The 26,348-nt window shown below is 48.5% G+C and overlaps 13 protein-coding genes and 1 non-coding gene across 14 annotated transcripts; 11 read left to right on the forward strand and 3 right to left on the reverse strand.

The window, feature by feature from the left end:
* Positions 1-131: 131 nt before the first annotated feature.
* Positions 132-1,922, reverse strand: BJ212DRAFT_1310045 (t-SNARE). The gene is made up of 9 exons (XM_041333965.1): positions 1,748-1,922; positions 1,673-1,689; positions 1,486-1,615; positions 1,201-1,434; positions 1,044-1,152; positions 915-991; positions 745-864; positions 606-691; positions 132-556 (listed from the first exon to the last, which is right to left on the reverse strand). The coding sequence occupies exons 1-9, from the start codon at positions 1,769-1,771 to the stop codon at positions 424-426; spliced, it is 930 nt and encodes a 309-aa protein (XP_041199892.1). The 5' UTR covers positions 1,772-1,922; the 3' UTR covers positions 132-423.
* Positions 1,923-4,039, reverse strand: BJ212DRAFT_1565310 (putative argininosuccinate lyase). The gene is given in 9 exon segments (XM_041341950.1): positions 1,923-2,375; positions 2,425-2,505; positions 2,561-2,704; positions 2,762-2,846; positions 2,899-3,245; positions 3,292-3,342; positions 3,362-3,544; positions 3,606-3,780; positions 3,830-4,039. 9 exon segments carry the CDS (start codon positions 3,892-3,894, stop codon positions 2,130-2,132), a joined length of 1,377 nt encoding a protein of 458 aa, XP_041199893.1. The 5' UTR covers positions 3,895-4,039; the 3' UTR covers positions 1,923-2,129.
* A 1-nt stretch (position 4,040) lies between these two features.
* On the forward strand, positions 4,041-4,112 carry BJ212DRAFT_t6. Its single transcript has one exon. It is a non-coding gene; the product is annotated as a tRNA-Glu (tRNA).
* A 648-nt stretch (positions 4,113-4,760) lies between these two features.
* BJ212DRAFT_1443221 (uncharacterized protein) lies at positions 4,761-5,043 on the forward strand (the record flags this gene model as incomplete). Its single annotated transcript, XM_041337793.1, has 2 exons — positions 4,761-4,868; positions 4,921-5,043. The coding sequence occupies 2 exons, from the start codon at positions 4,761-4,763 to the stop codon at positions 5,041-5,043; spliced, it is 231 nt and encodes a 76-aa protein (XP_041199894.1).
* Positions 5,044-7,678: 2,635 nt separating this feature from the next.
* On the forward strand, positions 7,679-13,152 carry BJ212DRAFT_1294424 (armadillo-type protein; the record flags this gene model as incomplete). The annotated part of the gene is made up of 13 exons (XM_041332206.1): positions 7,679-8,196; positions 8,255-8,358; positions 8,410-8,471; positions 8,531-8,946; positions 9,114-9,313; positions 9,369-9,517; positions 9,569-9,899; positions 9,960-10,489; positions 10,719-10,851; positions 11,635-11,718; positions 11,904-11,969; positions 12,019-12,072; positions 12,272-13,152. 13 exons carry the CDS (start codon positions 7,679-7,681, stop codon positions 13,150-13,152), a joined length of 3,528 nt encoding a protein of 1,175 aa, XP_041199895.1.
* A 102-nt stretch (positions 13,153-13,254) lies between these two features.
* Positions 13,255-13,884, forward strand: BJ212DRAFT_27278 (DASH complex subunit Dad4). Its single transcript, XM_041342795.1, has 3 exons — positions 13,255-13,415; positions 13,470-13,514; positions 13,572-13,884. Exons 1-3 carry the CDS (start codon positions 13,356-13,358, stop codon positions 13,683-13,685), a joined length of 219 nt encoding a protein of 72 aa, XP_041199896.1. The 5' UTR covers positions 13,255-13,355; the 3' UTR covers positions 13,686-13,884.
* Positions 13,885-13,914: 30 nt separating this feature from the next.
* BJ212DRAFT_1492606 (uncharacterized protein) lies at positions 13,915-15,669 on the forward strand (the record flags this gene model as incomplete). Its single annotated transcript, XM_041341500.1, has 6 exons — positions 13,915-14,475; positions 14,524-14,584; positions 14,635-14,729; positions 14,796-14,855; positions 14,905-14,970; positions 15,020-15,669. Exons 1-6 carry the CDS (start codon positions 14,304-14,306, stop codon positions 15,667-15,669), a joined length of 1,104 nt encoding a protein of 367 aa, XP_041199897.1. The 5' UTR covers positions 13,915-14,303.
* A 191-nt stretch (positions 15,670-15,860) lies between these two features.
* On the reverse strand, positions 15,861-16,716 carry BJ212DRAFT_1310096 (uncharacterized protein). The gene is made up of 3 exons (XM_041333966.1): positions 16,557-16,716; positions 16,158-16,500; positions 15,861-16,103 (listed from the first exon to the last, which is right to left on the reverse strand). Exons 1-3 carry the CDS (start codon positions 16,701-16,703, stop codon positions 15,928-15,930), a joined length of 666 nt encoding a protein of 221 aa, XP_041199898.1. The 5' UTR covers positions 16,704-16,716; the 3' UTR covers positions 15,861-15,927.
* Positions 16,717-16,835: 119 nt separating this feature from the next.
* On the forward strand, positions 16,836-19,278 carry BJ212DRAFT_1310097 (uncharacterized protein). The gene is made up of 8 exons (XM_041333967.1): positions 16,836-17,308; positions 17,359-17,445; positions 17,499-17,559; positions 17,609-17,676; positions 17,732-17,785; positions 17,834-17,902; positions 17,954-18,772; positions 18,848-19,278. The coding sequence occupies exons 1-8, from the start codon at positions 17,254-17,256 to the stop codon at positions 19,066-19,068; spliced, it is 1,434 nt and encodes a 477-aa protein (XP_041199899.1). The 5' UTR covers positions 16,836-17,253; the 3' UTR covers positions 19,069-19,278.
* On the forward strand, positions 19,165-19,960 carry BJ212DRAFT_27481 (uncharacterized protein). Its single transcript, XM_041342799.1, has 2 exons — positions 19,165-19,839; positions 19,890-19,960. The coding sequence occupies exon 1, from the start codon at positions 19,260-19,262 to the stop codon at positions 19,647-19,649; it is 390 nt and encodes a 129-aa protein (XP_041199900.1). The 5' UTR covers positions 19,165-19,259; the 3' UTR covers positions 19,650-19,839; positions 19,890-19,960.
* On the forward strand, positions 19,678-20,099 carry BJ212DRAFT_1257777 (FUN14 family-domain-containing protein; the record flags this gene model as incomplete). Its single annotated transcript, XM_041329891.1, has 2 exons — positions 19,678-19,839; positions 19,890-20,099. Coding segments are annotated over 2 exons (372 nt in total), but the record flags the coding sequence as incomplete, so codon positions are not given.
* A 76-nt stretch (positions 20,100-20,175) lies between these two features.
* BJ212DRAFT_1310106 (uncharacterized protein) lies at positions 20,176-20,712 on the forward strand. Its single transcript, XM_041333968.1, has one exon. It carries the CDS (start codon positions 20,222-20,224, stop codon positions 20,579-20,581), a length of 360 nt encoding a protein of 119 aa, XP_041199902.1. The 5' UTR covers positions 20,176-20,221; the 3' UTR covers positions 20,582-20,712.
* On the forward strand, positions 20,591-22,838 carry BJ212DRAFT_27650 (NOL1/NOP2/sun family-domain-containing protein). Its single transcript, XM_041342800.1, has 6 exons — positions 20,591-21,087; positions 21,145-21,250; positions 21,309-21,486; positions 21,537-21,907; positions 21,960-22,401; positions 22,454-22,838. Exons 1-6 carry the CDS (start codon positions 20,885-20,887, stop codon positions 22,546-22,548), a joined length of 1,395 nt encoding a protein of 464 aa, XP_041199903.1. The 5' UTR covers positions 20,591-20,884; the 3' UTR covers positions 22,549-22,838.
* Positions 22,839-25,004: 2,166 nt separating this feature from the next.
* Positions 25,005-26,185, forward strand: BJ212DRAFT_1474245 (uncharacterized protein; the record flags this gene model as incomplete). The annotated part of the gene is made up of 7 exons (XM_041339057.1): positions 25,005-25,127; positions 25,184-25,213; positions 25,269-25,337; positions 25,394-25,543; positions 25,593-25,720; positions 25,766-25,853; positions 25,904-26,185. 7 exons carry the CDS (start codon positions 25,005-25,007, stop codon positions 26,183-26,185), a joined length of 870 nt encoding a protein of 289 aa, XP_041199904.1.
* Between the last annotated feature and the right edge of the window lie 163 nt (positions 26,186-26,348).

The raw sequence follows: 26,348 nt of genomic DNA on the forward strand, positions 1-26,348 counted from the left end.
TTGTGCCTGGTTATATGGATTTTCTCGAGCTTGCAGAATTATGCTTTCTGTACAATCTATCATACAATCTTGTACAAGGACCCCTAATTTGTTGTTTCGCAACCACTGCTCTGGGATACTTCATGCATTATGACTGGCCCTCCCTAAGAACAATCCCCGTGTGTGAACCTGTGCGGGTTGCATTCATAGCACGGCCCCTGGTGCCGAGGCTGCGCTCAGGTCTAGATTTCATGGTCTGTCTTTTAAAATGTCTTGATATCAATGTCTATGTGCAAACTGTAATAATAGAAACCTAATGTCCAATTGACTGATAGAGAAGGTAGATAGTAAAGAGCGTGAGCAACCAGGTAGGTGACAGGTTATTAAGTAAGATGGTGGAATAAGCATGAGGCGACAGGTGCAGACGAGTCACAAACAGACGTTTTACTTGTTCTTGATGACGACGACGACGACAATGGCAATGATTGCGATGATGACAAGTGAAAGGAAGAAGCAGATCCACCGCTTTTTGCGGGCTGAGCGAGCAGAGGTGACAGCTTTTCCCGTTTGCTGGAGGCTGCAGAAATGTTTAGAGACTGTACAATTATTCCAAGGGAAACATTTACCCGGATTCCATGTCTTTTTCGACGGCTTCTGCTGTTGTTTGAATCGTGTTGATAGTTTCATCTTGTTGTTCTACCAACATACTCATCTGAAAATTTCCAGAGATTAGCAGTTAACTCGGCTAAGAATGCCAGGACGCACATCGTTGAAAAGCTGAGCAAGTTCTGCAATGGTTTGCTCAATACGTTTGATATCCTGGTGCCGCTCCTGTACTTCCCGGTATGCTGCTCTTGATTCGCCGTATCGAGTGGAGTTCATCAACTAGTACGTGGATGAGATTCTGTTTGAAGGAATAGATGAAGACCGCATACAGCTTGGCTGAATATTTGCCCCCCATTCTCGTCGTTCACGACGGCCCGAACCTCTTCAGGCGTAGCATCCGGCTTAACTAGGGATTGTTAACCATAAGTGACGGACAAAGAATAATACATCCATCCTACCGATCTTGAATTGTCGCTCCATTCGCTGTTTGTACTTTTGGCGATACTGTTGCTCAACAGTCTGATAGGATTGGATGGCGTCAACAAACTTCGACTTGACGAGAGCCGTCTAGGAGCCAATTTAGTCACTCCTCTGCTACTGTAAAAAGTGGCACACTTGTTGTTTACGGATCTGGCCGTCACGCCCGCTGCCTCCCTGCCTCTCCAGGTCCTTTACACGGCGCTTGAGTGTCGCACTTAGGGCACTGGTATCCTCCACGAGCTCTTGTAGCTGAGAGGCATTGCGCTGCGCAGCAGTATCATCCGTGTTGTTCAGTGAACGAGAGTGCAACTCGTCAATGCGAGAAACGTTGGCGTTGAAAGTCTTAATAGTGTCTTGAATGGATGAAATCTAATTGTAACACATTAGTTGGGCGATGTAGTCCTGACGAGAAGCACCCACCTCCGCATAAAAATCCGACATACTGTCGCCTCTTGAAGTCAGGTTTGTTGAGCTATCCCGCACGTCAGCCATTTCGTACTCATGGTCGTCTTGCCTGGCATATGGATTTTGTCTTTGGTAGCCCGAATTACTGTAATCCCGTGAAGTCAGAAGAACCCGTATGAATTTGAATGACAGGCGAACTCACCCGCCCTGTTGTTGGGCCTGTAGTGCAGAATACATCAACTATACACCCTTGATGTGAAAAAAAGGATAAACGTACTCTCATTGCCGCCAACCTATCCATGTTATGTCGTCAAGGTATGTTGAAAGAAGGTAGATGTGTTTTGGAAAAAGATGAGGTGAAATTTGTGTATAATATATATAATCGTGTAAATGAACTGCAGGGTCCCGATGAGTCGGATGAGTGCTTGCTGGAGTATTAAGAACGAAGCGAGTACAGCCACAAATCACAGCATATGCATGTCACAAGCCCGCAGTATTAATTATAGTACTAAAGTGCTAGTGGTCCTCTCCCAGACACAGGTTCAACGGTTGTCGTCTCAGGGCTATGAGTTGTAAGGGCTCATGTACTACATTATTGATTGACTGAAGTCGCAGCGATTGACATCGGTGACCAAACAGATTTCGTAGTAGTATCAGTATTATTTTTGGCCAAGCGCTGCTCGCAAGACCGCGATCTGCCTGTCCAGCGTCTTGCGGCTTGGTCCACCGATAGATGTCCTTCTCTCAACGCTGGCTTCGAAGTCGAAGACTTCGACCACATCGTCAGAGAACTTTTCGTGTAGACCCTTGTAGTCCTCAACAGACAATCCATTCAACTGGCATTTTCTAGCCTCGGCCAAAGCAACGGCACGGCCGGAGACATGATGCGTCTCACGGAAGGGTACCTACTCAGTCGTCAATAAGTAATAAGCGTGAGCCGATAAGAATACGAACCCCTTTCCGGACGAGATAATCAGCAAGATCGGTAGCGAGGACATCCATAGTCAGTGCTTGTTGCATCTTTTCGCCATGGACCTATTTGACCACCACGTCACTGAGTGCCATAGAAATATAATGAAATTAGACGGACCTCCATAGTCGCTATGACACCCTCTGCGATCTTGAGCGATGCAGAGATGTTATCGACAGTGTCAAATAATGGTTCTTTGTCTTCCTGAAGATCTTTGTTGTATGTCGACGGTAAACCCTTCAGCGTCATCATGAATCCTGCCATCTAGGAAAGGGGTTGCACTGGTGAAAATTGATAATACCACAATACCACATGACGTACATCGCCAAAGATGCGCCCAGATTTTCCTCGCAATAGTTCAAGAGAGTCTGGGTTCTTTTTCTGGGGCATCATGCTCGAGCCGGTGCTAAAGACAAGGTATGATTACGTCTCAGACTGCCGTTCGTACAAAACCATACCTATATGCATCGCTGAGAGTGACGAAGCCAAACTCGGCAGTGGAATATATGATCAAATCCTCAGCCAGACGGCTCATGTGAGTCATGGTGAGGCTTGACCACATCAAAAATTCGACAATGAAGTCGCGATCACCGACCCCCCACATGCTGTTTTCGGCAAGTGAAATGAACCCCAGTTCTTTGGCAAGAAATTCGCGATCGATTGAGAATGGATTGCCGGCTAAGGCACCGCTTCCAAGTGGCAGAACGGAAATACGGGGGATGAGTTGTTGAAGTCGCTCAAGATCGTTGCGGAACGAAAAAGCGTGCGACAACAGGAAGTGTGACCACCGAATGGGTTGTCCTCGCTGCCTCACCATGAGCGACCCCCTTGTATGAGAAGCATGCACCTACTTGGAGATGGGTATATCCAGGGAGGAGAATATCTCTCTCCTTGTCTGCACGCTCTACCAGTGATGCGCACGAGACATTTAAGACTGGATTCGATATCATCCACTTCACCGAGAAGCCAAAGGCGCATATCAGTCGCCACTTGATCATTGCGAGACCGTCCAGTATGAAGTTTTCCGCCGAGTGAGCCAATCAGCTCACTTAGTCTGCGTTCGTTTGCAGTGTGGATGTCCTCATCATCAGCGGCAGGTTGGAACTGTGACGCAAGGTTATGAGATAAAACGCCGGATTGAGTGCCTCGTGAATGAGGTATGTACTTGACCAGTTGCCCATTCTCGACCGACAGCATCTAAACCTTGGGTCATTTTGACTTCTTCTTCCTCGGTAAGAAGACCAACGCGTCGGAGAGCTTTTGCATACGCGATGGATCCACGAATATCGGCAGCATGCATCCTCTGATCATACTTGAGGGACTGATTAAACGCATGCATTCTTCGAGACCATCAGAATATCAGTGATTCATCGCGAGTCATATGCGTACAGAGGATCTGTTTTGCCTGTAAACCTCCCGCCCCATAGTTTTTGTTTTGTGGGTTGATCGGTCATTGTGTGTCGACAGAGTGAAGGGTAGCTCACAGCTAAGTCACCTCTAGATCAATCTTTAAAAAGTCAATTAGACGCAAGGATGCCTCTCATTCAAGTCAGCGTTACAACGCCGGCTCATGAGTGCAATGTCGAGAGCTCATGATACATCGGATATGGTGTAACGGTTAACATTGCTGTCTTTCACACAGCGGCCCCGGGTTCGACTCCCGGTATCCGAATAATTTTTGTAACCATGCCAGTTCGACAACACCAAGTCACTTCAATAAGAATCCTATCTATGGCAAACAACAGTAATATGAGAAATGTGTACAGCAATTACTACTTAAGTATGGGGGTCCCAGAAACCCTGTGTGCAAGGTAATATGTTCATGGATTTTTGATCTGACTCTGTCAAAACCTTCGACTCGCCGATTTCGTGATGAAGCCCGTGATTTCCGAGTGTTTTAGTTACTAACTTAGTATGGCTTGCCACGGTTTGTTGAAATTGCCGGGTACTCGAGTTCTTGGGTTCCTTTACCTTCTTGCTACCACCGGTGGCTCTCAGTAAGCTCCTTTCGTTATTTTGTTATGACCCGGATCGCTAGAGTAAGGTCGCCGATTCGGACTCCCGCAGGATACCTTTACCCCTCTATGCCACGTGCTGGCGGCTATTTTGGGAGGCTTAGCAGTTACATGGCTGACGCGTCGTCGAAGCTGTGCGCCTTATAAGATCGACACACCTCCACCTCCCCTTCCCCTCCTGCCACCACCATCGTTGCGTATTCGAGCATCCTTCCCTCCACTCTTCACAGTATGTTTCCCCTTTGTTGATCTGATCTCGAGCTCATAGCCGGTCATTTACAGGTTCTCACTCACTTGCCACCACCATGCCTGCCAAGAAGCGTTGTCAATTCCAGTCTGAGACTCCTTGCAATTCCGCAGCTCTTCGCATAGTTGGCCAGTGCCCACACTGCAGGGCGGACTTCTGTGGCGCAGTTAGTAGATCGTTTTACGTCGTATGCAGTTCACTCATCGCAACCCTTTCAGCATCGCTTGCCTGAACATCATAATTGCAACAACCTGGAAGATTGCCGGCAGCAAGCCTTCGAACGCAACAAGGCGAAGCTAGAGAGCGAACGCACTGTGGCTTCCAAGATGGCTACTGCATGATGGTGCTCCCCCTCTACGTGCCGATATTATGTCGCTCCTCATTAACATTTTTCTTTTGCTGGCCTCTGCATTATTAGCATGTCCCACATCCCGCTATTTTATATTACTTGGTCTTTCATCTATTGCGTCCCATCCATCCATCCCTTCCTACACCGTGACACTTAGTGATACCTGGGTCACCTCTCCTCCAGCTATAGGACGCTCGATCTGTTGTGGGTTGTACTGCTTGTAACTTGGTTTGTAATAGAATTCTCACATACACACGTATACTTTGACAACGAGCATGCATGTTTGCATCACTCGGCTGGGCGGGGTTTATGTTGGACTTTTGTTGTCTAGGTATCTTCTGGATTTATCTTTCTTTACATATGTATTTGTCCGGTTTCTGATCATCGTCACGAAGAACTGCTGAATCATTATCCGCCTTTTTCACATGTCCGGAATCCGGATGGACGATCGCCAGCAAGTAACGAAATGGTCGATTCAAAGGGTTTGAGCTGGCGGTTTGCTCACTCAGAGTAGCTGCCCTGCAGCGGCATCGATAACGATAAGTTCAGTGGCCTTCCGCTGGCACGTCTCTGACTGCATTTGAAAAGTAGAACTTAAAACACTACCAGCCCTTTAGGCTTTGGCTCATCCGCATCATGAATCAAGCGATACGTCAAGATATGATCTAGATCTAAGACAATATTTTGGTTACTACAACCTGATTTAGCAGTCTATCGATTGCGTGATGTTCGTGCATGTTGCTAGATGTATTGCCCTACCCATTCAAACTCATTGTGGCATCAGTGAGGGCAGGTCGCAGCATCTGTTACTCCTGTCGCAGAATGCGGCGTCGCTAAGGTTCTCGGCAAGCCAACATGGTACACGGGAGTATATCAGCAGGCAAGTGGCACCCGTCACGATTGCGTTACTGTGCACGGCATTCAAACCCTTCCATGCTCCAGAACCGACCATTACACGATAGTTCCTTGCTCCGTCCGACAGGTGCGTATCAACTGCAACAAGTTTATCCTGTTCGCTGACTGATTGTCAGACTGAGTGAAGCGTGTAACATGGATATGCGTGACAACAACAAGCTTCAGTCCTCCCTGTCATCAAAGGTGTGTCCTCTTTACCTCTTTACCATACTCTGAACTCAATCACCGCGCCCAAGCCGCTCAGATCTGTAAATGATCTTACCCTAACCTCAATCATAAATATCTCTTATCGCGGGTTTACCGGGGATTTCACCGCCGGGACAAGGCCTGGCGCAGCTCATTCATGAATGATCTCAAATGACGCTGGTACTATTGTAAAAGGGCGCGCTGTTATCGTATAGACCATCTCCGGATCTGGTACGTATGACGCTTGTTCCTGAGCAACTCTTTATTATTGGGATAGCCATAAGCATGTTTAATGAAAGCGGTCGCAGTGAAAGTTCACAGCTGGCTAACAGAGCATTTTTAAGAGTGTCATACCCGACCTCTGGGTCACCCCTTACTATTACCCGGCCACCATGGCCGTGCAATTTGATGCCCTACGAAGGGCAGCGCTGCGCTCGGTGTTCTTCCTACACGCTTGTGCCCAAGTTGACCTCAATCGTGACTCATGCAAGCGGTGACCTCAACGACGACGCGTGGGCGGTACATCATGGAAAAGGACTCCTATGCCCATGTTCGTGTGTCAGGTCAGTGGGTTATTAAACCACTATAGCATAACAAATTGAGTAAAGTTGGAGCTTCGCCAGAGTACGCGAGTGGACTACACGTCAGTGCTAGGACCTACGAAGGAGCTAGTCGTCGGTTTCGGCGTGGCAAACCACTTCACACCTAACAAGTCAATTTCGTTGTGGACACATGGCTTGCGCTACTTACATCGGGGGGTATGACATATATCATTGGCATGCTCAGGTCAGTCAGTGGACTAAATTTACACGTTTGCGACGACATGTGTTGTACTCGAGGAGAGAATAATAAGACTACGGCGCTAGTAATGAAATGGGGGATGTATGTGCATGTGGATTATCATCGGTATTCGGGGAGCGTGGGAAAGGAAGGGAATCGAATACGGGGGAACACGCATAAAATGACGTCAATATGTGCCTTACAGCCGATGACATCACAAGGAAATTTACAGGTTTGCTATTCCGATTCTCCGGACTTGCCTAAACTTGATCCCATTTTCCGCGGTGTCAATTCTGCTTGTACAATCTCGTCCTCCCTCAGTCTCCCGTTCCGGTCCCTTCTTATTCTTTTCGGCTCTGTCTTGTAATTCTTTTCGTCCTGTCTAGGTACCTAGCCTGACCTTGGCTAGCGCTTCAATCCTCCGGGCTGCTGCTGCTGCTGCTTACTTGAAAATTTCACCGTGAATTTAGCTATTCACCACGGTGCAAACTCTCATCTGCAGGCAGTTCTTCAGTAATGCGTCTGTATTATTCTGTAATGAACTTGTGTACTAAACTGACCAAGATTGACTTGCTGCATTGTGGCCTTGCGTCATTTCTTAATTCGCTCTTTACTGGGCAGCCCGTTGTCCTCGTGTCCCCCTCACTTCACTCCCCGCGGTCCTTCCTCGAGGGGTCTTATAGGAAGGCCTCTTCCAAAGTCCGTCCCCATCATCTTTCTATTTCCTTGATGTATCTTATGCCAACATGGGTAATGTAGTGTCTCTTGTCGATATTCAACACAGCAACCCCGCCTCAGAGGAACCTGTACCACTGGAACCCATTTCGGAGGCTCATCAACGTCCTTCGGCTCCTGCAAGGGCAACCACTCCTCTTTCTCATATACGTCTGACTTATCCACAGGTGCTGGGCGCCTTCGCACTACCACTTATTATTTCCCCTTCTCCGGGTGAGAATCCTCTTGATTCCCCTCCGCTATCGCCCACACTTTCCTTCCATACTGCTCCTTCTACACCTGTCACCTCTCCGCAAGGCGAAGATCCACCACCAGATCCTCCGCCTGTTCCTATCTTTGGCAACTCCACACCGCCATCACCACCGCTCACAAACATTCCATCAATAGCCTCTGTTGAAATCGAAACAATACCACCACTCGAGGCCCTTTCATCGCCTGACTTTGCACTAGATTTCACCCTCGATGATGAGGGTTTAAGTACCCTTGAAAAGATATACCTTTTTTCTCGTAGTAGATCAGCGCATCACAGGTAGGCTTTGCGTAGTAGTAGCGCTTAAACACTGCTGAGAACAAAGTATCGCGTACAGGGTATTTATTTCACATGCTCTACCAGCATTCCTAGCGCAGGTATCGCCTATAGAGGCTGTCGAGTATGTCCTACCTCTGCTCCCGAGTTTGTCTGTTGATGAAGGTGTGTCCGTCGCGCAGTTCCGGGGTTCTCCGGCTTTAATGATATTTCTAGACGAGGCAGTGAAAGAGGCTCTATCAGCGGAGCTTGTTTCCATCATGTGGTGGTTTTTCACGGTCGGTTTACCTCATTATCGATTTTGACCCTGTGACATTGAATTTCATCGCACATGTAGCATTGTCACTTGGTTGAAGAGCCGAGCGACCCGTCTAATGCCGATTATTCTCAGCCTCAATCTGACGATCAGGTCACGTTAATTTCAGTCCAGGCGTTCACTCCTATTCTAGCAACGCTCCTCCTGAGCTCAAACGGAGTTGTCAGCGGCTCTGCGAGATCTGCCGTTGTTGAATTACTGGCAAGAATACATAAGGCTGATGATCTGGGAGACCAACACGCTGATGACCTATCTTGCGGATTATTCGGGAGACACGAAAGGATGCTGTTCGAAGAAGAGGTCATCCAGCAACTTGTGATAGGTATGGGCCGCCTTGAACCAGGCGAAGATGAAATAGATCCGGATGAAGTGTGGTATACACCCGCGTTAGAGGTTCCTCAGCCAGATCCTTTACCAAGCAACAGTCCCGTCAATCCGTATTTTCCAACCACGCAAACTTCAGCAACGCACATCCCCTGCGACGGCATCGACTCTACCGCCCATTTCTAACCTTCCTAGTCCACCAGCTGGTGTACCCCCGCCCTTTCCTGAAGCCGGAGTCATTGGGGTAGTAACATCACCCATTGCTGTATTATCTCTCCAGCTGGAGAATACTGGTCAACACAGTCCAATGCAGATTACTGAGGGACCCTGGGAGCACGACTCGATACCTACTCACGACTCACGCTGGATCTGCAAATTCTGATACTGAGATGGACGGGGAGGAAGACATGGATCCCGGCGAACAAGCCGCTGTTGGACGACTATCAAGCATGAGTCTCATTGCTGCCGTAGTTGCTGGGGGTACGTATGATACCAACTTCATCATATACCTTTGTCAACAACTCTTTTCATGCAGGCACACCGAGGGCCGATACTCAACGTGCTTTCGTGAGAGAAGTTGAACGAGTCGGAAGAGATCCTATCCACTGGGTCAGAAGAGAGGCGTCATTTGCGTTGGGTGCTCTTGCGAAAGTCGTTCCCGATGAGCTTATCATTGGCTCGCTCGTGAGTACGCTGCACTCAAACTTATCAACTTCTTAACACTATTCCCCATAGCTTCCATTGTTTGAATCCCTACGTGCCGATCCCGCATGGCACGTGAGGCATTCCTCCCTTTTTGCCTTGCCTGCGCTTTTGTCACGTTTGCCATCAAGCCTGCGCCGATCAATCGCTGTCTCTACTATCATGCCTCTGTCGCGAGACGAATCTGCTCCAGTTCGCACTGGGGTCCTGGAGGCCCTAGGAGAAGTTGTATACACCTTCCATGATGATGACCGCGGACCACCCGATGAACTTCTACGTCTGTTCCTTGGCATCGACAATAACTCTCCACCACGAGAACGTTATGTACACCCTACTCGACGATCACCATTACAGGTACTGTCCGGTGCGTATTGATGATTCATCAATCATGTGTGATGATTAACGAATACTTTTTTTCGTGCAGCAAATGCTCCAATGTTAATAGTTGATGATGACCCAGCTCGTCCGCTTGCGTGTGCATTTAACTTTCCTGCGGTAGCATTTACCCTTGGCCGAGCGCGATGGGGAGAGCTACGAGGACTATACCTCACACTCGCGCAGGACCGCTCGCCTAAAATTCGGCGAACATTAGCTGCGAGCCTTGGTGAATTAGCGAAGATTATCGGTCCAGACAATGCTCAACGAGATATGATGAGCCTGTGGTGGGATGCGATGCGATCTGAAGACGATCACGAGATTAAATTCAAAGCAATTGAGGCTGTCCCTCTCTTTGTTGAGGCTTTGGGCGAGGGAAGGGCGAGGGAGGAGGTGATCGCCGGTCTGCTCAATGCATGGGAGGAAGGCTGGTTGCGCAATTGGAGAGCGCGTGAAGGCGTCATCAAGATTATCGCTGACCTCGCTGGCGGACCTGAACGACCTGATAGCATACGTGCACTGTTAAGAAAAGCACTTGAAGACGACTTTGGTGCAGTGAGGGAGACCGCTATCTCTGTGGTGCGTGGAGGCTTGACAAACAGTGGTTCTGATTAACAAGGACTCCGTCCTGCTCTGAAGATCTGTCGAATAGCGCCGCAAGACGTCTGGAGACCTACTCTAAACCTGATCAACGAAGATATACTTTCGCTAGCTAACTCTCCAATTTTTCGGAGACGAATGACGTAGGTGTATCCTCTACTGCATTCAGCCTTTTACATTGTTCTACAGGTTTGTTGCATGTCAACAGGCTTTAGCATCCTCAGTAGGTGGGCTATCAATCTTAGTGGATGATGCAAGATGGCACACTCTCGAGCGGTTAAGCAATGATAGCATAGTGGGCGTTCGCATTGGCGTCGCTCGTTTATCTGGGTCGATACTTGGTATGCCTCTGATTTTACACCTTGTACCGCATTGCTTACTCTGCACTAGAAAACGCTTTGCGCCACACATCCGTAGTGCCCCGGCGAATCTTTGACATGATAGATCATCTGCAGCAGGACTGTTCTGCAGAAGTCCGATCTTATATTCCTAGTATGGCCGACCTTCAGCGAGGCCGGACAATATTCCCCTCTCACTCGGATAGTTTCTTGACCTTTTCCCGCCCACCCCCCTTGTCCTCGTAGAAGAAAAATCAAGAAGCCCGTCTTCCCAATGGCCGCTGGTCGAATGTTCGGCTGGATATCTCTGTCGCTCTTGACGAAGTCACCATCGGTGTATAATAACTTTGTTCTGGACTTCCATCTGTCTGACTTCATTTAACTTGTTATTACTCAATCACCCATCTGTATTATAAAGTTCATCTGTCATAAAAGTCAAACGCAGATTATGCATGATAATTATCGATAAATATCTGTGGGAAGCGTGTTTGTGAATGCTTGAATAGCGGTGCCGCGGACTTTGTAATCGGGTGCATAAGCATGGGACCTAAGTTAACGCAAGACGGTCATTCCTGCACAAAGCTGGATCTTTGTAGCTAAGCTTCCCTTCCTTGCTCCTCCTGCCGTGAGGTTTAATCTCTCAGGTCCTTTAATCTGCATATGTACTCCTAAAATCCTATCAATATCGAAAATGAAGTCTACTCTGCTTTTCGCTCGTTATATTCTGTTCGGTATGCCTTGTTTTCTCACCTTTGGATGTTTTGTCACATATCCTTCGCCCGATAGGTCTTTTCGTCGTCTGTAATGCCATCATATGCACCATTGCTGTATGGAATCGCAGCCTCGTCCAAGCTACAGGAAGCCAGACTGGTACGTAGTGATTCGTATGGGTCATGTCATCACTCTAAGATCCATCCTCAGTGCAAGTCGATGTCTATCTCATATTTCTGGGCGCCTTTAGCCTTGCTTTTATCTTTCCAATGCAAGTGTTCTGTGTCTGTTGTTCCCAGATACTGACATCTTCTCTAGTATTTTCGTCGACTTACTATGTACAGATCCATTCTCTTCGCGAGTGTGGATCGAATGTGCATGGGTAGCACTCATCTGGCTCATGCAGTTGGGTGCGTTTCTCCGTGCCCATCGGGAAAATATGTCTCACATTTACTTCAGGTGGTGCGGCCGCCGTGACCGCAATTGCACCGCATATTCAATGCTCCGCACAAGGTTGATTCCATCATCTTTTATCCGAGCAATGTGCTAATTATGCATCTAGCCACCAAAGTGAATGACAATTCTTGTTCGTCGACCAATGTTCTTGTAGCTTTTACTTGGATCTGTACTATTATATGTATGTTCCAGACTTTTTCATGTAGCCCTGCTGATTAGCCAACTGTACTAGTGCTTCTTTATCTGTCTCTTCTAGTCATAACAGCGGTTACGACACAACCGATCGATCCGGGCGTATGGCATCACAATGTTCGTTATCTCCGCATTGAGACCACTCGCCAATGCCTGCCTAGTGCTCAGAACTCGCCGACAACTCCCCGCTTTGTCAAAGGACGCGGAACATCGGTACCCCATAAACCCCGTTCGCCTCGCCCAGTTGCTCTGAATCCGGGCTATGAACATCGTGCTGGACTTGACTCTGAGTACGAGATCGAACATTATCGCCCTCATGAGCCACAACATATGCCCGTGGATTCTGCCTTGTCCTTACCTCAAGCGATACCTGCTCCCTCTGTATCATATCCTTCCCCCGCTCTCGTCTACTCGCAAAGAATTCGTGGTTTGATTCCTCCGCAGATGGATATTTTACCGGCACCTTCTCGACTTAATACGTCCATCAGCTATTCGAAGCCGGTCCAATCATCAATACCGACGCAGGAGGCGCGAGCACCCCCCTCATCTCCATCACCCTCATCTTCGTCGCCATTTGATTGGCCTCGAGCAAATGCTATGGGACAACCATTTAGGACAAGAAGGAAACCACCACCCAGCGCTTCGAACATGGTCCAATCATCAATTCCGGCGCAGGAGGCGCGAACATCGCCCTCTCCATCGCCCCCGTCTTCATCATCATTTGATTGGCCACGAGCAAATATCATGGAGCAACCAATTAGGGCGAAGAGAAAACCACCACCCAGCGCTTTCGAGTTTCCGGGACGAAGCGCTCCGTCGGAGCTCCCTCCCCTTGATTCGTTGACACATCCCCGCACTAGACGGCCTTCTGGTCCTCGCGTGCGGCCACCATCAGCTGACGAGACACAGCATCCTACACCTTATTTGGCCCACCACACACATTGATATTGATAAAACAGGAGCGTGAACTTTGAAGTCGAGTTAGGAAGTAGGGTATACATATACGATACTAGAGAACACCTTTGAGTCTTGTCAGCTGTCTTCTTTAAAGTCTACCAAGAGAGGAAATTGAATTCAGTGTACATCAATTTCGGGCCCGTCTGCCATCACCACAAATTTACAACACAGCAGTAAATTGTCAGTAAATCATGGAGAATCCTCACGCCGAACGACAAGCAGTATTGCTGGAGCGTATTCTCAAGAACGCTGTGAGTTTATCTATATCTGATGCTAATCGACCATGCTGATATCGCTACAAACAGTCAGCGTGCACCGAGATGATCCTCGAGCTGAACCACTGTGTGGAGGTGCGTATTGTCACGACTCAAATGCTCAGTATCATCAAGAGTCAATTGCACCTGCAGGAAATACTTCGTGCCAATGCTTCTGTGAAGATTGCAGCAGATTTGGCGACGAAATACCGCAAAAATGTTCAGTATAATCTAGCAGCAACAACTTTGCACTCGGAGGCTCCATAACCACCCAAGTTCAAGTTCCATTTTGTCGAGGTCCGTCTACACTCATCGCTCGGTTAGAAAGTATCTTCGATTCCCATTAAACAGTGTCCAAGAGTACAACATCGAGCCGGTGATCGCGTTGCACACTGAAGCTTCAAGATGGTTTACGCTCACACTCAACTTCCTTATACCAATCACTCAGCTGCGCCGTCTTTTCGCAACTATCCGGAGTCGTTAATGGGTCTACTGCTAGAGACGCCATAGATATTTGGTACCTCAGGCCTCACTGAGCGCTCAGCCGGCATTCTCATGCGCTTCGTCCTTGCGTTGTTGTAATTTCCTTATTTGGACAATGCAATTAGCTTCTTATTGTTACATGCACTCTTATTGTTCTCTATAATGTGAAGCTTGTCCCTCGCTTACCACGTTGACAATGGTCGATATTTAATGGGATCCTCTGCGGACTGATCCCCTTTGTCTCTGGTGGACCAAACAGTACTTGCTCCTAGAGGGGTGCAACCCAGTTTTATTAATCCCCGCTCCGCTTCGTTTTCACCTTTCACAGTTGTTCGACAGTGCACGACTTTCCCTACCGTCACTCTTTCTTTCACGACCAACAGCACCATTGAAGCCGACGAAATGCAGAATTCCTTCATCATCATTCGAGCCATATTTTTCAGTAAGCACACGATATCAGTAAATGCGATCCAGCCAGATAACATCGACGCAGCTCTCATCCTTTATTTCAATTTGTTAGCCATCATATTTGCGGGGTGGAATATCATGTCCTCTACTTCTTCTGGGATGCCAGGTTTGTATCTCAGTGTGGCGATGATAACCTCGACTGACGCGTTTGCAGTGCCTGGTGCAGCGGCATTCCTTGTTGTAAATGCTGCACTTATATTCGCCTTTACGATGCTGTAAGTGTCGTGTTGTTGACCCTACATAACCCCCTGACTTTTCTCTTTAGAGCATATTCGGCGGAGGTTATATGCCCCAAAGCGAGGCCTTCCCAGGTTAGATTTGAGTGTGGCTGGACTGTATTGATGGGCGTGCTTCAGCTAGGTAAACCATCGCTGGCTGTAACATCTTAAATCCATGCCTCTGACCACACCATCATTACGTTTGAAGCTGCCAGCATTTATGTCACAACCGTTAGTCCCCAAGCATTGTGTCAATCGCATTGTAAGTGTGGTTGATCGGTGATTTGTTGCGTAGCTGACTTCCTCTGTTCTTTTAGCCACGTGGACTATCTGCGCTTCTGCAGCACTACTTATGCCGATCAGCTGGTTGGCTACGTTCATCAGTATGTCATCATCAATCGTGGCTCATGGCTGGCACTGATGACGTGACAGTGCTCGTGTATTGTATTACACTATGCGTAATGGCAGCAACCCATGTATATTTCCTGCCTACCCTTTGGAAAATGCCTGTGACCGCGGTTCCTTGGTTCAATCTCACCGATTCGATACCTGTCTCTTTTCCCTCGCGCCCATTGTCGGAAATCTCATCGTCCACCTGGGCTGAAAGCGGCAGTTCTTGCAAGATCTCCAAATACATCGCGGATACTTGGGAAAGGCTCCATAGAGTCGAAGGACGTGACATCGAGCCCACAAAGCCTATTCTGTTTTCCCGCAGTTGTCCGTCCATCGATTCTACTCGACCGGCGTGGGCGAAGCAGCTTGAACTCCAGACTCGGCGTGGCGTGGACCAACCTTTTTTGACACAACGCGTATTGCCGTCCAGCAGCTCTCCAAAGGTACCCCTGCCGCCTCCAAAAGCTCGTGCTAGAGAGGTGTCGGGCCCGAATAACTTCAAGTATGCTGAGACTTCCATGGATTCGCAGTTGGATAAAAATAAATCTTACTCAACTTTCACGCCACGGACGCCGACCATCTTTCCAAAGAGGATTGCAGATCCTGATCTGCCCATCCCACGACCGCGATTATCTCAGTGGATACCCGCTGACCCGGCCAACGTTGCTGATCTTCACGCTGAACTCTGATGAGCTGACCCCATAGAGCTGGTTTTTGATTACCATCCTTGCACTTTAATCTTGTTAACTTCTTGTCCCATCAACATATCCAATTGTATATCTAAGCATATCAGATCTAGCTTCATTTGGACTTGGGTATCACCACGTTGTATTAAATATATCCACCATCGTAATACAGTTGTAGAATTTTGAATACTTAGGCCTCGACTTTCCAAGAATAGGTGATAGAAAGAGTCCAAGTCGTGTGTTCAAGAAATCCGTTCCAGCTCAAAACTCGGTTCCTTCGGATCCGCCTGTCTCCAACCAGGCCACCCGGCCACGCAGCTTGCGATTCTCCTCACGGGCCTTTGCAAGTGCGCTTGTGGTGCCCTCAAGCTGCCTCTTTGTCTCTTCGAGTTCCTGTGCTGTTTCTTCTTCTAGTTCGGCAGCTCCCACGGCAATGCCTGTTGGAAAGGTCATGAGACGAGACGAGAAAAATGGGTCTAATTTAGAATTACCTCCAACAAGCTTTACCAATCGCCACAGACGAAGAATGATCAGCAGTCCAGCCAATTCACGTTGGCGTCCCTTGAGAACGAATTCGAGTACGAAAGTCGTGACAATGATCGCGGTATCGAACAGATGAAAAGCTGCATGTGAAACACCTGAGAATGGGGTGTAGAAGCGGATTCCAAAAGCCCAGAGAGTAACTGGTATTTCAATAAGAAAGAGCGTGGTTATGGCAAGAGATATAGTGGCCAGGACTTCGAGCCACTCAGGGCCTTCGTCTGGTGGGGTGCACCCATCGGACAAAACGGTATAGCCTAGGTCAGCGAGGACACATGTAGCATCAATCACAATCTAGAGCAGTGCTGCACGTCAATAAGAGGCGAATATATATGACACCGGCTGCTCACCAATGCAATAACGAATGTGTGAAAGCGTTGGGACTCTAAAATGCACGAAATGTTCTCGCGCCAGACACCGAGAGTCCCTTTGGGCCGCTCAGCGAGCGCACCGTCCTCACTATAGAGGAGAGGCTGTTGTTCTCCTGGACTGGACATGATGGTTTGAGCTTGCTGTCAATATTTGTGCCTTCCGATCTGCTAAGCGTTTTCTACTTTGCCTCTTACGGAAGTTCGTCCCTATATAGCGAACACTGCTTTCTTCCTTCTTAGGAACATGCAGCCTGGGGACTACGCCCTCCTACGGCGTATGCCAGTCGCCATTCGCTTCTAGTGTTTACTCAAACAAACACCCTTCATTCTCAGGAAAGTTTCTATTTGAGCGAGTCTTGATTGCAAGGCAGTGTCCACGACCGCCACCAACAGGATGCGCCGAAAACTCGAGGCTGGCACCGCATACCAGTACCTAGGCGACTAAATTTGCCATGCCCCTTCCCAGGGATACAGTGCTGCTGCGGTATTAAATAAAACACCATGTAAGCTGTTGACTAAGAAAGCAAGGCTGGTCCCATCCCTGTGTCCGTCTGGTACTGACTGCGGCAAATTTGTTTCATCGTGGCCACGTTTTGACTTTTATTTTCTTCTTTCCTATATTACATTGAAGTTCTTCACCCTTCGATTTCGCTGACTACGTCAGTCCCCCCTTTTAATGGCTCCAAACACTTTGTGGAACAGATTTCGGAGATTTCGTCTCATTGTTCTCGGTGAGTTTCATATCTATGATATGGCTGATTCTGACCAACTGCCTTCGAAGCTTTTGCCTCGATTCTTTCGTTGATATGGTCCATCATCATTTCCGTGTACATGGCCAATAATTGGTCGGGCTACAATTCCGGCGAGCGTAAGTAGCATCACCACGTTTCGCAATGACCTGTGCTGAAACCGTCATCGCAGGCGGATTTCTCTTCGGTCTCATTGCTCTTGACTTCATTGGTTCGATTTTGTTGTATCTCATGTGAGTATTATCACTCCACTCTTATTCGCAATATGCTTACGGTGCCCAGGATTGTTGTGCAATATCAATTTTGGCCTGACGCCGCACGAACTATAGTACTTTTGGGTCTTAACGTCGGTTCGTGTTGACCGTGCTGTGCGTGCGGCAATGGAACTTACGTCGCTTTCTTTAGCTGGTGCTGTGGTCCTTTTGATTCTCAGCCCAAAATTTCCCTGCAGCGCTTTTGGTTAGTTCTCTCGACCGTGTGAGTGATTCGTAGGCTGACTGAACCCAGGCTCGACTGCAAAATGCCACAATATGACAATGACAGTCCTTATAGGATCTTGGGTTATTTCCGCACTGAGTAGGTGCTGGTTCACCCCGTCCTTTTGCACATAATGATAAATGATGACAGTGCTTCTGTATGCCATCTGCCTGCCTTTCGTGGCCTTTATCCCTCATACACCCAGCCCAATTCAAGTTGACGATTTGGAGAATCGGTCTGATGTTGCGGAGGTCACAGAGGTCACGAACGATCTGCGCATGTCTCATGCATCGTCTGCGTCCCAGGGGTGGCTCTTGAAAAACCAGGAAGGGACGTCTCCTGAGGTCTTTGTGTCGGAGCTACCGCTTCCCCAATACATCCCTACTCCTCACGATGTTCCTAGCAATCCTTTGTCATTATCCTCATTGCAAATGCCACAACAAGCGATGGGTGATGATCCCGTCGAATTGCAGGCGCCAGGTGCTGCTTCAGTCTACTCTGACGCATCTCCGTCCAGCTTTGCGAGAACCATCCGTGCACCAGATAATGTCGACAGAAACCTGAATACATCTGGCTCATCAGGCTCATCATCTCCACGACAATACCCACGTTACTCGGATTCTCTTGAGTCGTCCACTTTGCCCAACCGCTTCGTTGGCGATACTTTGGATGCCAATCGTAATTCAGTGGCCAGCAGCTTCTATGGATCGACTTATGAATTCCCCACGGTCTCCATACCACTGACTGAGGCATCTCATCGAACCCTGAGTGTGATCACGGGAAGTTCGACATCAGTGTATTCCCAAACCACTATACCTGCTCGTGCCAAAACTATATCCCCTGTCAATGCAAATACTCGGCAAACCAGTTTGCTCACATCACGGTCGATGTCGTGCTCCCCCCCTCGCCTGTCTGTACATTCCATGTCGGCTAGCGTCCACGATCACGCGGAGCATCAGGCTGCGGGAGGTGGTTACGGCGCTCCCAGCAATGGTTTTTTGTCTCCTCCACTGACTGCCCTTCCCACACCACGACTCTCCACAGGATCAAATGAACCTACATTCGAACTTCACCTTTCCGATGCCCCCAGAAGAAATTCTAAAGACAAGTTATCAGATTTTCCTCGGGATGTAGTGCAAGATCCTGTTCTACATCCCCCGATAGTACGACCCGGCTTGCAACATCTTCGCACTGATTCTTCGAATTCTAATATCGATCTAGACGAGTGGAGGAGACTCGTGCTTAGCGCTGCTGGACGAAAATAATGATGATCTTGGACTTCTTTCACTTACAGTAATTTATGAGAGCATTGGCATTTGATGGTCTGCCTATATGACCCGGACATCGTGTTTAAAAGCGCTGTCTGGACTTGAGCTCAAGTCCACGTACTTACCCGCTTGCCTTGTGAAGATGACGTCAACTTACTTACTCATATATTGACGGTTTACTACTAGTTATGGACTCCTTGAGCTTGTACATAAATAACAGCTTCAGCACCAAACCATTTCTAGTGTTACTTATGTCGTTCTCGTTTGTCCGGCCATTGCTTGGCTTCAGCCCAATCACTGCTCGTTCGAGTTTGAGCACTACTCAGTTTATCCGCCATCGCTCACTCTCAGGCTCTGTCATTTGTCGGCAACATTTACTTCCCGCACGCGCGTATGTGCCTCAGACATGGGTAGTGAATCGACTGGGAGTTGCACGCAAAGGGCAGCTCCTCCTGCCCAGCTTGCTCACAGCTACAGGGATAGCAGGGATCGTGCTTGGCATAGCAACGTGCACCGCGCCAATCATTCATTGTGACAGTAAAGGCACTGGTGCGATTGCTGTTGCTATGCCTAGCTGAACACGAGTTGATCTTGAGGCACCCAGGTTCCACACCCGCCCCGCCTCCTCAGGCCCCACTCCCGGAGTCCACTGTCAATCTGTATGAATTGACATTTGGTACAGCAGCTGGCATATGCGCGGGTGTGTTCGTCAAGAAAGGTGCAAAAATGGTCGCATTCTTCCTAGGTGGTGTGTTCGTCCTCCTTCAAGTATGTAATATGTGTTCTTGGTAGACAACGTGCACTTATTAATTTAACAGTACCTTGGGTCGATGTCACTCGTCCGTGTTGATTGGGGTCGCATGGCTGCTCGATTCGAGAACTTGTTGTATACGAAAGACGCGTTAGGCAACAAGAAGCCACCAACTATTTCATCACTGTGGAGATGGGTGGTAGACTTTTTAACAGCAGACTTTCAGCCAAGAGCGTCTTTCATTGCTGGGCTCGCGTTAGGGTTGCGCATCGGTTGAAGCGACGTGTAGAGGGGACACTATCCAAATCGGGAAAAAGAAAAAATAGCTCGTAATTTGTCTCAGTCTGTATTTAGCTATCTGTCCGCGCGGTCGACCATATCAATATCAACTAGCCTGCCATGGGAGGGCGACGAACAAAGTACAAGCAAGGGCCTCCAGCTCCACTTCGCAATCCGGATGAAACTCGCCCTTCGACAAAAAAGCTTGGAAAACGGAAGGCAGATGTAGATCATGAGCCTGAGCCAACTACCAACAGCCGTCCTATAAAAAAAGCTAAGGCAGATAAACCACCAGCCTCAAGGAAGCGGACAAAGGGTTCAGAGAAGATATCAAAGGTTAAGCCTACACCTACCAAAGAAAAAAGCAACCCGCTCTCGGAGGATGGCGAAAGTGATGGGTGGGAAGTCGCTAGCGATTTGGAAGATGTTGATGGGTTCGCGGCGGACGGTCTGGATGACCTGGATATGGATGAGGAGTGAGTTTCACTTCTCACTTATATTCTTGGCTAAAGTTTTTTGTCTTGCAGCGATGACCTTTTACGAGGGGACCCGGAAGAACTGGATCTTGGCTCAGACGACGAGGAAGTCGAACTGCTCCCACAAAAAGGCCGTAAATCTAAACAGGCTGAACGTCCAACCAAAATTATTCCAACAGCTTCAGATGAAGACTCCGATGATGAGTCCGACAACGAGGACGGGCCAATTACTGGCAAGAACATTGAATCCCGCTCTCGTGCACTCGATGAAAAGGCTCTTCGTGAGGCGGAGCTTGATATCGAGGAGATGCAGGATGCTGCCTTGGAGGGCAGCGACGAGGAGATTGACATGGAAGGGGAGGAAGAAACTGCAGAGGCATTTCACTTACCTACAGCTGAAGAGAGAGCAGAGGAGAAAAACCATGTTGCTGATATCCATGTCGTTCAGCGGAGGATGCGAGAATGTGTCCGTGTCTTGGGCAATTTCAGAAAACTGGGCGCGAATGGCCGGTACGTCTTTTAATCAGCCGCTTTTAATTGTGTCTGTATTTTCAATGACATATACAGGTTACGGTCAGAATATGTCGAGCAGCTCGTCTCCGACATCGCTAGTTACTACGGGTATAATGATTTTCTTGCCGAGAAGTTATTCCAGCTATTTCCAGTTTCTGAGGTGTGTGCTCTGTCTCTCTCTATAGTCACATGCTTATTCCGCATTACCCCTTTCGCAGGCTATCGAGTTCTTCGAAGCAAATGAGGTATCAAGACCGGTGACTATCCGAACAAATACACTCAAAACACGTAGACGAGACCTTGCACAAGCCCTCATTAATCGTGGTGTCAACCTCGAGCCGATAGGCAAATGGACTAATGTTGGTCTCCAAGTTTTCGAAAGCAGCGTACCCATAGGTTTGTATGGATCCTTTACTCCCGAACGTGCGGAACTAATTTCACGACAGGTGCGACACCTGAGTATCTCTCTGGTCACTATATGCTTCAGGCAGCTTCTTCATTCCTTCCCGTCATCGCATTAAAACCTCAACCGAACGAGCGTGTACTTGACATGGCATCTGCCCCTGGAGGCAAGACGACGCATATCGCTGCACTCCTACAAAATACCGGCATTGTTTTCGCCAATGATGCCAACAAAGCACGGACAAAGAGTCTGACGGCGAATGTGCATCGTCTAGGGTGCAAAAATGTCATCGCCTGTTCATACGATGGTCGGGAGTTTCCAAAGGTAATGGGTGGGTTTGACAGAGTCCTTCTGGATGCGCCATGTAGCGGGACTGGTGTTATCAGCAAGGACTCGAGTGTGAAGGTCAACAAGGTGAGGTTTCCAGCTTGTGGTCAAAGGTCTATTTACTGACATGCTTGTGTAGTCTGAGCGTGATTTCCACCTCCTCTCGCACCTTCAGAAGCAGCTTATCCTCTGCGCCATTGACAGTGTCTCTCCTGATTCTAAAACGGGAGGATTTCTGGTCTACTCCACGTGTTCCGTCACTGTTGATGAAAACGAGGCTGTTGTCGATTATGCGTTGCGAAAACGCCCGAACGTGAAACTGGTGGATACTGGTCTCGGCTTTGGTAGAGATGGCTTTACAAAGTATCGCGGAAAGACCTTCCACCCGAGCGTGAAGTTGACAAAGAGGTTTTACCCCCATGTGCACAACATGGATGGGTTCTATGTCGCAAAATTCAAGGTGGAAAAACGGGCCAAGATAAAAGCTGGTACGCAGGAAACCGGGTCGACCAATGCAGTGGATGCAGATGAACAGCAAGACGTTGGATTTGATTCTGACGAAGACAAGGCGTTCATTGAAGGTCTGTCTATCGATTTTACTAATCTATGTTACTTGTTCATGTATCTTCACAGAGGGCAAACGTATTCAGATGAAGGCCAAGGGTCTGCGCGTACCTCGCAGACGACAGTCAGATATAGCAGGCAAGGTGGTGAAAGCAGCCGCATGATATACGTCAGCGGTGCTTGTTGCATATATCTCAACGAGTATCACACATGATCTTCATCCCAAAATACACACATCATTAGTCTGCCGTTGCGGCAGAACACATAATGTATCCATTTTGTGCATGATAAGACATTTCGAAGAAGTTTTTCGGTGGCAGATGACTGAAATACCTTGCAAGGAAACCCAAGCGAATTTCTGACTACAGCCGGCAGGATATAGCTGGTGAATCGGCGGAGCCGGTCCACAAGCAGCTGCGAGAGGGCGCGGGAGGTTGCTAGGTGGTCCCAGGTACGCGAAGGTGGCCAGCTCTGAGATAGCGCAAGTAACAGGCAAGTAAACAAAGCATCAACATACGGACCTGGACGCAGATCACAAGGTCAGCTGTTTTTCGATACGAAACCTCCAAGATATTCCAGTGGCAATTTTTAGATGTACTACACCATAACCGGGTGTGCAGAATGTGGATGGACTGTCATCAGACCAATTTGTGGGCGCAGATTCCTAGTACGTCTGGGTTTTCGAAAGGAAATTGCAAGTAGTCCTCGTGATGTTTGGGTGGGGATGTACCGTGTATGGGAGGCTCACCTGGTAAGCAGAGGGTCTTTTAAGGGCAGTGACCACCACCTGCGTTGATTAGCACGCGAGTCCTGAGGCCGACAGGAATACAGATTTCTTTGTGCGCGAGTTGAGAGTTGGAGTTTCCAAACGGCAAACAAAGTAGTACCCTTCGAGGAGTCCGGACGCAGATCTGCTGATGTAGAAGGATGTGAATATACATTTATACTTGTCAGGATCCAAGTTAGTACGCGTGAAGTCGTCGTAGCACAGGCACTGATATTGTCGACGAATCTACATGTCAGTATGAAGGTGAGTCGACTTTTCGCTGTGACCGAATTGATGAACAATACTTGACAGCTGACGCGGATGTCCCCTTGAGGTGCACACGACCGAAATGGAATGTAGATCTAGATATGATTCAAGTGAGTGATGCACGCTGACGCGAGTCACTCGACTTGCATGATACATGCATACTAGTGGACGTGATAGTATGCTGCTGATGAGAAATACCGCGGTATAGTCAGACCGCATGAGTTTCTGTGGTTTGGTCACGGTGATGTAAGTCCCGGTAAAAGTGATTCTAGCCTCACCGATATTTATAGCTAGATGTAAAGTTCTCTGATGTGGCAGCACATAAGGTCGTGGATTAGGACTGCTGATACTTTGCAAGTATTCGCTGGCACTGGGTCCCTGGGTGCCTTAACGCTACGACTTGGGTGAAACGCCTCCACTTATCAATATATAAATAGAAAGAAGGAGAAGCAGAGGAAACTCTACGCCGTTGCACTGTACCTGAGGCTAATACCAACAGCGATAGCGCAGGCAGGTTATATAGTACTTGTCAAGCATAGTAACTGCTCATATGAAAATGAGACTTTATCCCTGAATTTGTGTTTTTGCTTGTCGCAGGTTCGATCAGGACGTCAAGGCGACTGGGCCAATATTAAGTGCAAACCTCTAGCAGACTCTGTTAGTATTCGTTACGTGTAACCTTAGCCGCTGGGGTGAAAGGGGTTTCAAGAAGACGCTATTGGTAATTGGCACAGATAAGGAGATCATGAGTAGCAGATGAATAGCAGGCGATGCGGCGATATCAAGGTCACATCAAATATCCTATGAGTGAGTATCCACGGACCCAGATGGGAACTTCAATTGTTCCACCTGTGAAGAGTCCTCCACAGACAGTTGAACTGCATCCGCAATGACGACAGCTGTTGTTGGTGCACATGTCGCCATGTCCACATTTCTGCAGCCACCATAGTCCTATTCATGTGTTTACCATGGTTAAAATATGTTTTTTTTTGTTCCAAAGGTGACTAGTACTCAAACAGGAGTCGAAATCGCGCTCGGTGGCGAGCGGATGTGATCGGTATCCCAGTCTCGTGATTTCGCTACCCTTGACGTGATCCGTAAGCACTGGAACCTTCCTTTGTGCAACCTGAGAACACCCTTCTTTGGGTTTGTCTCATTATGTGCACCCTACGCCCAACCGCACGGACCATTATTGACAGACTGTCCTCTACTAAATTACCTAGTGAGTTCCCCTGCTCAATTCTGCTGGGTGGTTTAAATAAATTTCACGCCTCGTGAGAGAATAACATAGCCGAAAAAGGCAATCAAACCAATAGGAAGAACCTTCAGAAAATTAGGTTACCTGCTTTGTTTGGCGCGTAAAGCGGAGCCAAATACGGATAAGTAGAGCCCGAATTTGACAACGACCATATCTCTTCCTCTCTCTTACTCCTCTCCTCTAGCCTCTGGCCCCAGCGTTGCGTAGCACGCCCTTCTCTCTCTTGTCAATTTATTATCTTTTCATGTTCGTATCCTTTACCGCGCTCTCCCTTCATCGTCTGACTCATTTGCTCTTGTTGACAGCTCACATTCGCATTTTTTGCTATAATGTCTGCTACTGAGGCCACCGCTGCTGTTTCCGTCCCTGCTGAGGAAGTCAAGGTCATTGAGACCCCTGTCGTTGACCCTGCGCCAGAGGCACCCGCTGCTGAAGAGGCAGCTCCTGCTACTGTAATTTTTTCAACTACCCTTTGTGGTTCCGCCCGACTCTAACCTTATGTACACAGGAAGCTCCAAAGGAAGAAGTCAAGGCTGACGTGAGTTATTTACATCCATTACCTTTGTTTCATAGGTTGACGCGTTTTTTTTCAGGAGGCCGCCCCCGCCGTCGAGGCTGCTCCTGATGCTCCTGCAGAGTCCGCCAAGGAGGAAGCCAAGACTGTATGCGTCCAATTCATGATTCTTATTGTAGACTTCAAATTGATTAACATATCTAGGAGGCTAAGAAGGAGGAACGCCCCAAGAGCCCGGGCCTCCTTGCCAAGCTTCTTGCTCCTTTTAAGGATGGCAAGACCAAGGTAGAGAAGAAGGTCAAAGCTCCCAAGAGTCCCAAGAAAGAGAAGAAAAAGGAAGAATTGAAAGAGGAGGTTAGTGTTCCATTTCACCCCAACAACGTGGTAATTGATAAGTATTTAGGCCGCTCCCCCCGCTGAGGAGCCTGCCAAGGAAGAGGTGCCTCCCACTGAGGCAAAGGTTGAGGAGACTCCTGCGGCTACCGAGCCTCCTACCACTGAGGAGCCTGCAGCTGAGCCTGTCAAAGAGACGTACGTGTTTCTCATCGGTTGACTTCATTGACTGACGAATCTTAGTGAGACTGCTGCCGCCGAGGCTCCTGCTGCAGAGCCTGCATCTGAGGCCGCCCCGGAGACTCCGGCTGAGGCCCCGAAGGAGGAGAAGGTACGTTGCTTGGTTGAAAATCATGTGCATGCTTACACTTACATTTACAGGAGGAAAAAAAGGAGAAGGAAAACAAGGCGGCCAAGGTTGGCCGCCGCCTGTCTGCGCGCGTGGGCGATCTTTTCAGATCCAAGCCCAAGACGGAGCTTTCGACTCCTGCCAAGGTGGATGAGCATCCCCCCGTGATTGATGAACCTGCTCCAGTTGCTCCTCTCGAGAACCCTGCCAGTTCGGAACCTGCTCCCGTGCAGGCTGCTGCACCTCTTGTCGAGGAGACCGTTCCCGCTGAGCCTGCACCTGTTGCTGCTCCCGTCATCTCGGCCGTCGCATAAGCGGTTAATCCGAGGCTTTTGGTAATGTCATGAATGACACGAGCGCATATTCATCTGCTCCTCTTTATTCCTTTGGTATGTTGAGCAGTCTTTCTCGCTGCACTTGGTTTTGGCCATTATCAGGATCCCTTCATTAGCTCTCATGTCTTTTTATCCTTTTCTG

This window comes from Suillus subaureus (genome assembly GCF_016647635.1).
Source record: "Suillus subaureus strain MN1 chromosome Unknown BJ212scaffold_1, whole genome shotgun sequence".
NCBI classification, from domain to species: domain Eukaryota; kingdom Fungi; phylum Basidiomycota; class Agaricomycetes; order Boletales; family Suillaceae; genus Suillus; species Suillus subaureus.

Coding starts and splice junctions, on each gene's coding strand:
- BJ212DRAFT_1310045 (XM_041333965.1), bottom strand. CDS start 1,771: ATGGATAGGTTGGCGGCAATGAGA. Junction 1,153..1,200: donor GCCAGATCCGTAAACAACAA/GTGTGCCACTTT, acceptor ATTGGCTCCTAG/ACGGCTCTCGTCAAGTCGAA. Junction 557..605: donor GAAAAAGACATGGAATCCGG/GTAAATGTTTCC, acceptor ACATTTCTGCAG/CCTCCAGCAAACGGGAAAAG.
- BJ212DRAFT_1565310 (XM_041341950.1), bottom strand. CDS start 3,894: ATGACCGATCAACCCACAAAACAAAAACTATGGGGCGGGAGGTTTACA. Junction 3,545..3,605: donor GAGAATGGGCAACTGGTCAA/GTACATACCTCA, acceptor CTTGCGTCACAG/TTCCAACCTGCCGCTGATGA. Junction 2,376..2,424: donor ATTATCTCGTCCGGAAAGGG/GTTCGTATTCTT, acceptor ACGACTGAGTAG/GTACCCTTCCGTGAGACGCA.
- BJ212DRAFT_27278 (XM_041342795.1), top strand. CDS start 13,356: ATGGAGAATCCTCACGCCGAACGACAAGCAGTATTGCTGGAGCGTATT. Junction 13,416..13,469: donor AGCGTATTCTCAAGAACGCT/GTGAGTTTATCT, acceptor CGCTACAAACAG/TCAGCGTGCACCGAGATGAT. Junction 13,515..13,571: donor AGCTGAACCACTGTGTGGAG/GTGCGTATTGTC, acceptor TTGCACCTGCAG/GAAATACTTCGTGCCAATGC.
- BJ212DRAFT_1310096 (XM_041333966.1), bottom strand. CDS start 16,703: ATGTCCAGTCCAGGAGAACAACAGCCTCTCCTCTATAGTGAGGACGGT. Junction 16,501..16,556: donor ACACATTCGTTATTGCATTG/GTGAGCAGCCGG, acceptor GCACTGCTCTAG/ATTGTGATTGATGCTACATG. Junction 16,104..16,157: donor ATTGGTAAAGCTTGTTGGAG/GTAATTCTAAAT, acceptor CCTTTCCAACAG/GCATTGCCGTGGGAGCTGCC.
- BJ212DRAFT_1310097 (XM_041333967.1), top strand. CDS start 17,254: ATGGCTCCAAACACTTTGTGGAACAGATTTCGGAGATTTCGTCTCATT. Junction 17,309..17,358: donor ATTTCGTCTCATTGTTCTCG/GTGAGTTTCATA, acceptor CTGCCTTCGAAG/CTTTTGCCTCGATTCTTTCG. Junction 17,677..17,731: donor ACTTTTGGGTCTTAACGTCG/GTTCGTGTTGAC, acceptor CGCTTTCTTTAG/CTGGTGCTGTGGTCCTTTTG.
- BJ212DRAFT_27481 (XM_041342799.1), top strand. CDS start 19,260: ATGGACTCCTTGAGCTTGTACATAAATAACAGCTTCAGCACCAAACCA.
- BJ212DRAFT_1310106 (XM_041333968.1), top strand. CDS start 20,222: ATGGGAGGGCGACGAACAAAGTACAAGCAAGGGCCTCCAGCTCCACTT.
- BJ212DRAFT_27650 (XM_041342800.1), top strand. CDS start 20,885: ATGCAGGATGCTGCCTTGGAGGGCAGCGACGAGGAGATTGACATGGAA. Junction 21,251..21,308: donor AGCTATTTCCAGTTTCTGAG/GTGTGTGCTCTG, acceptor CCCCTTTCGCAG/GCTATCGAGTTCTTCGAAGC. Junction 22,402..22,453: donor AGACAAGGCGTTCATTGAAG/GTCTGTCTATCG, acceptor GTATCTTCACAG/AGGGCAAACGTATTCAGATG.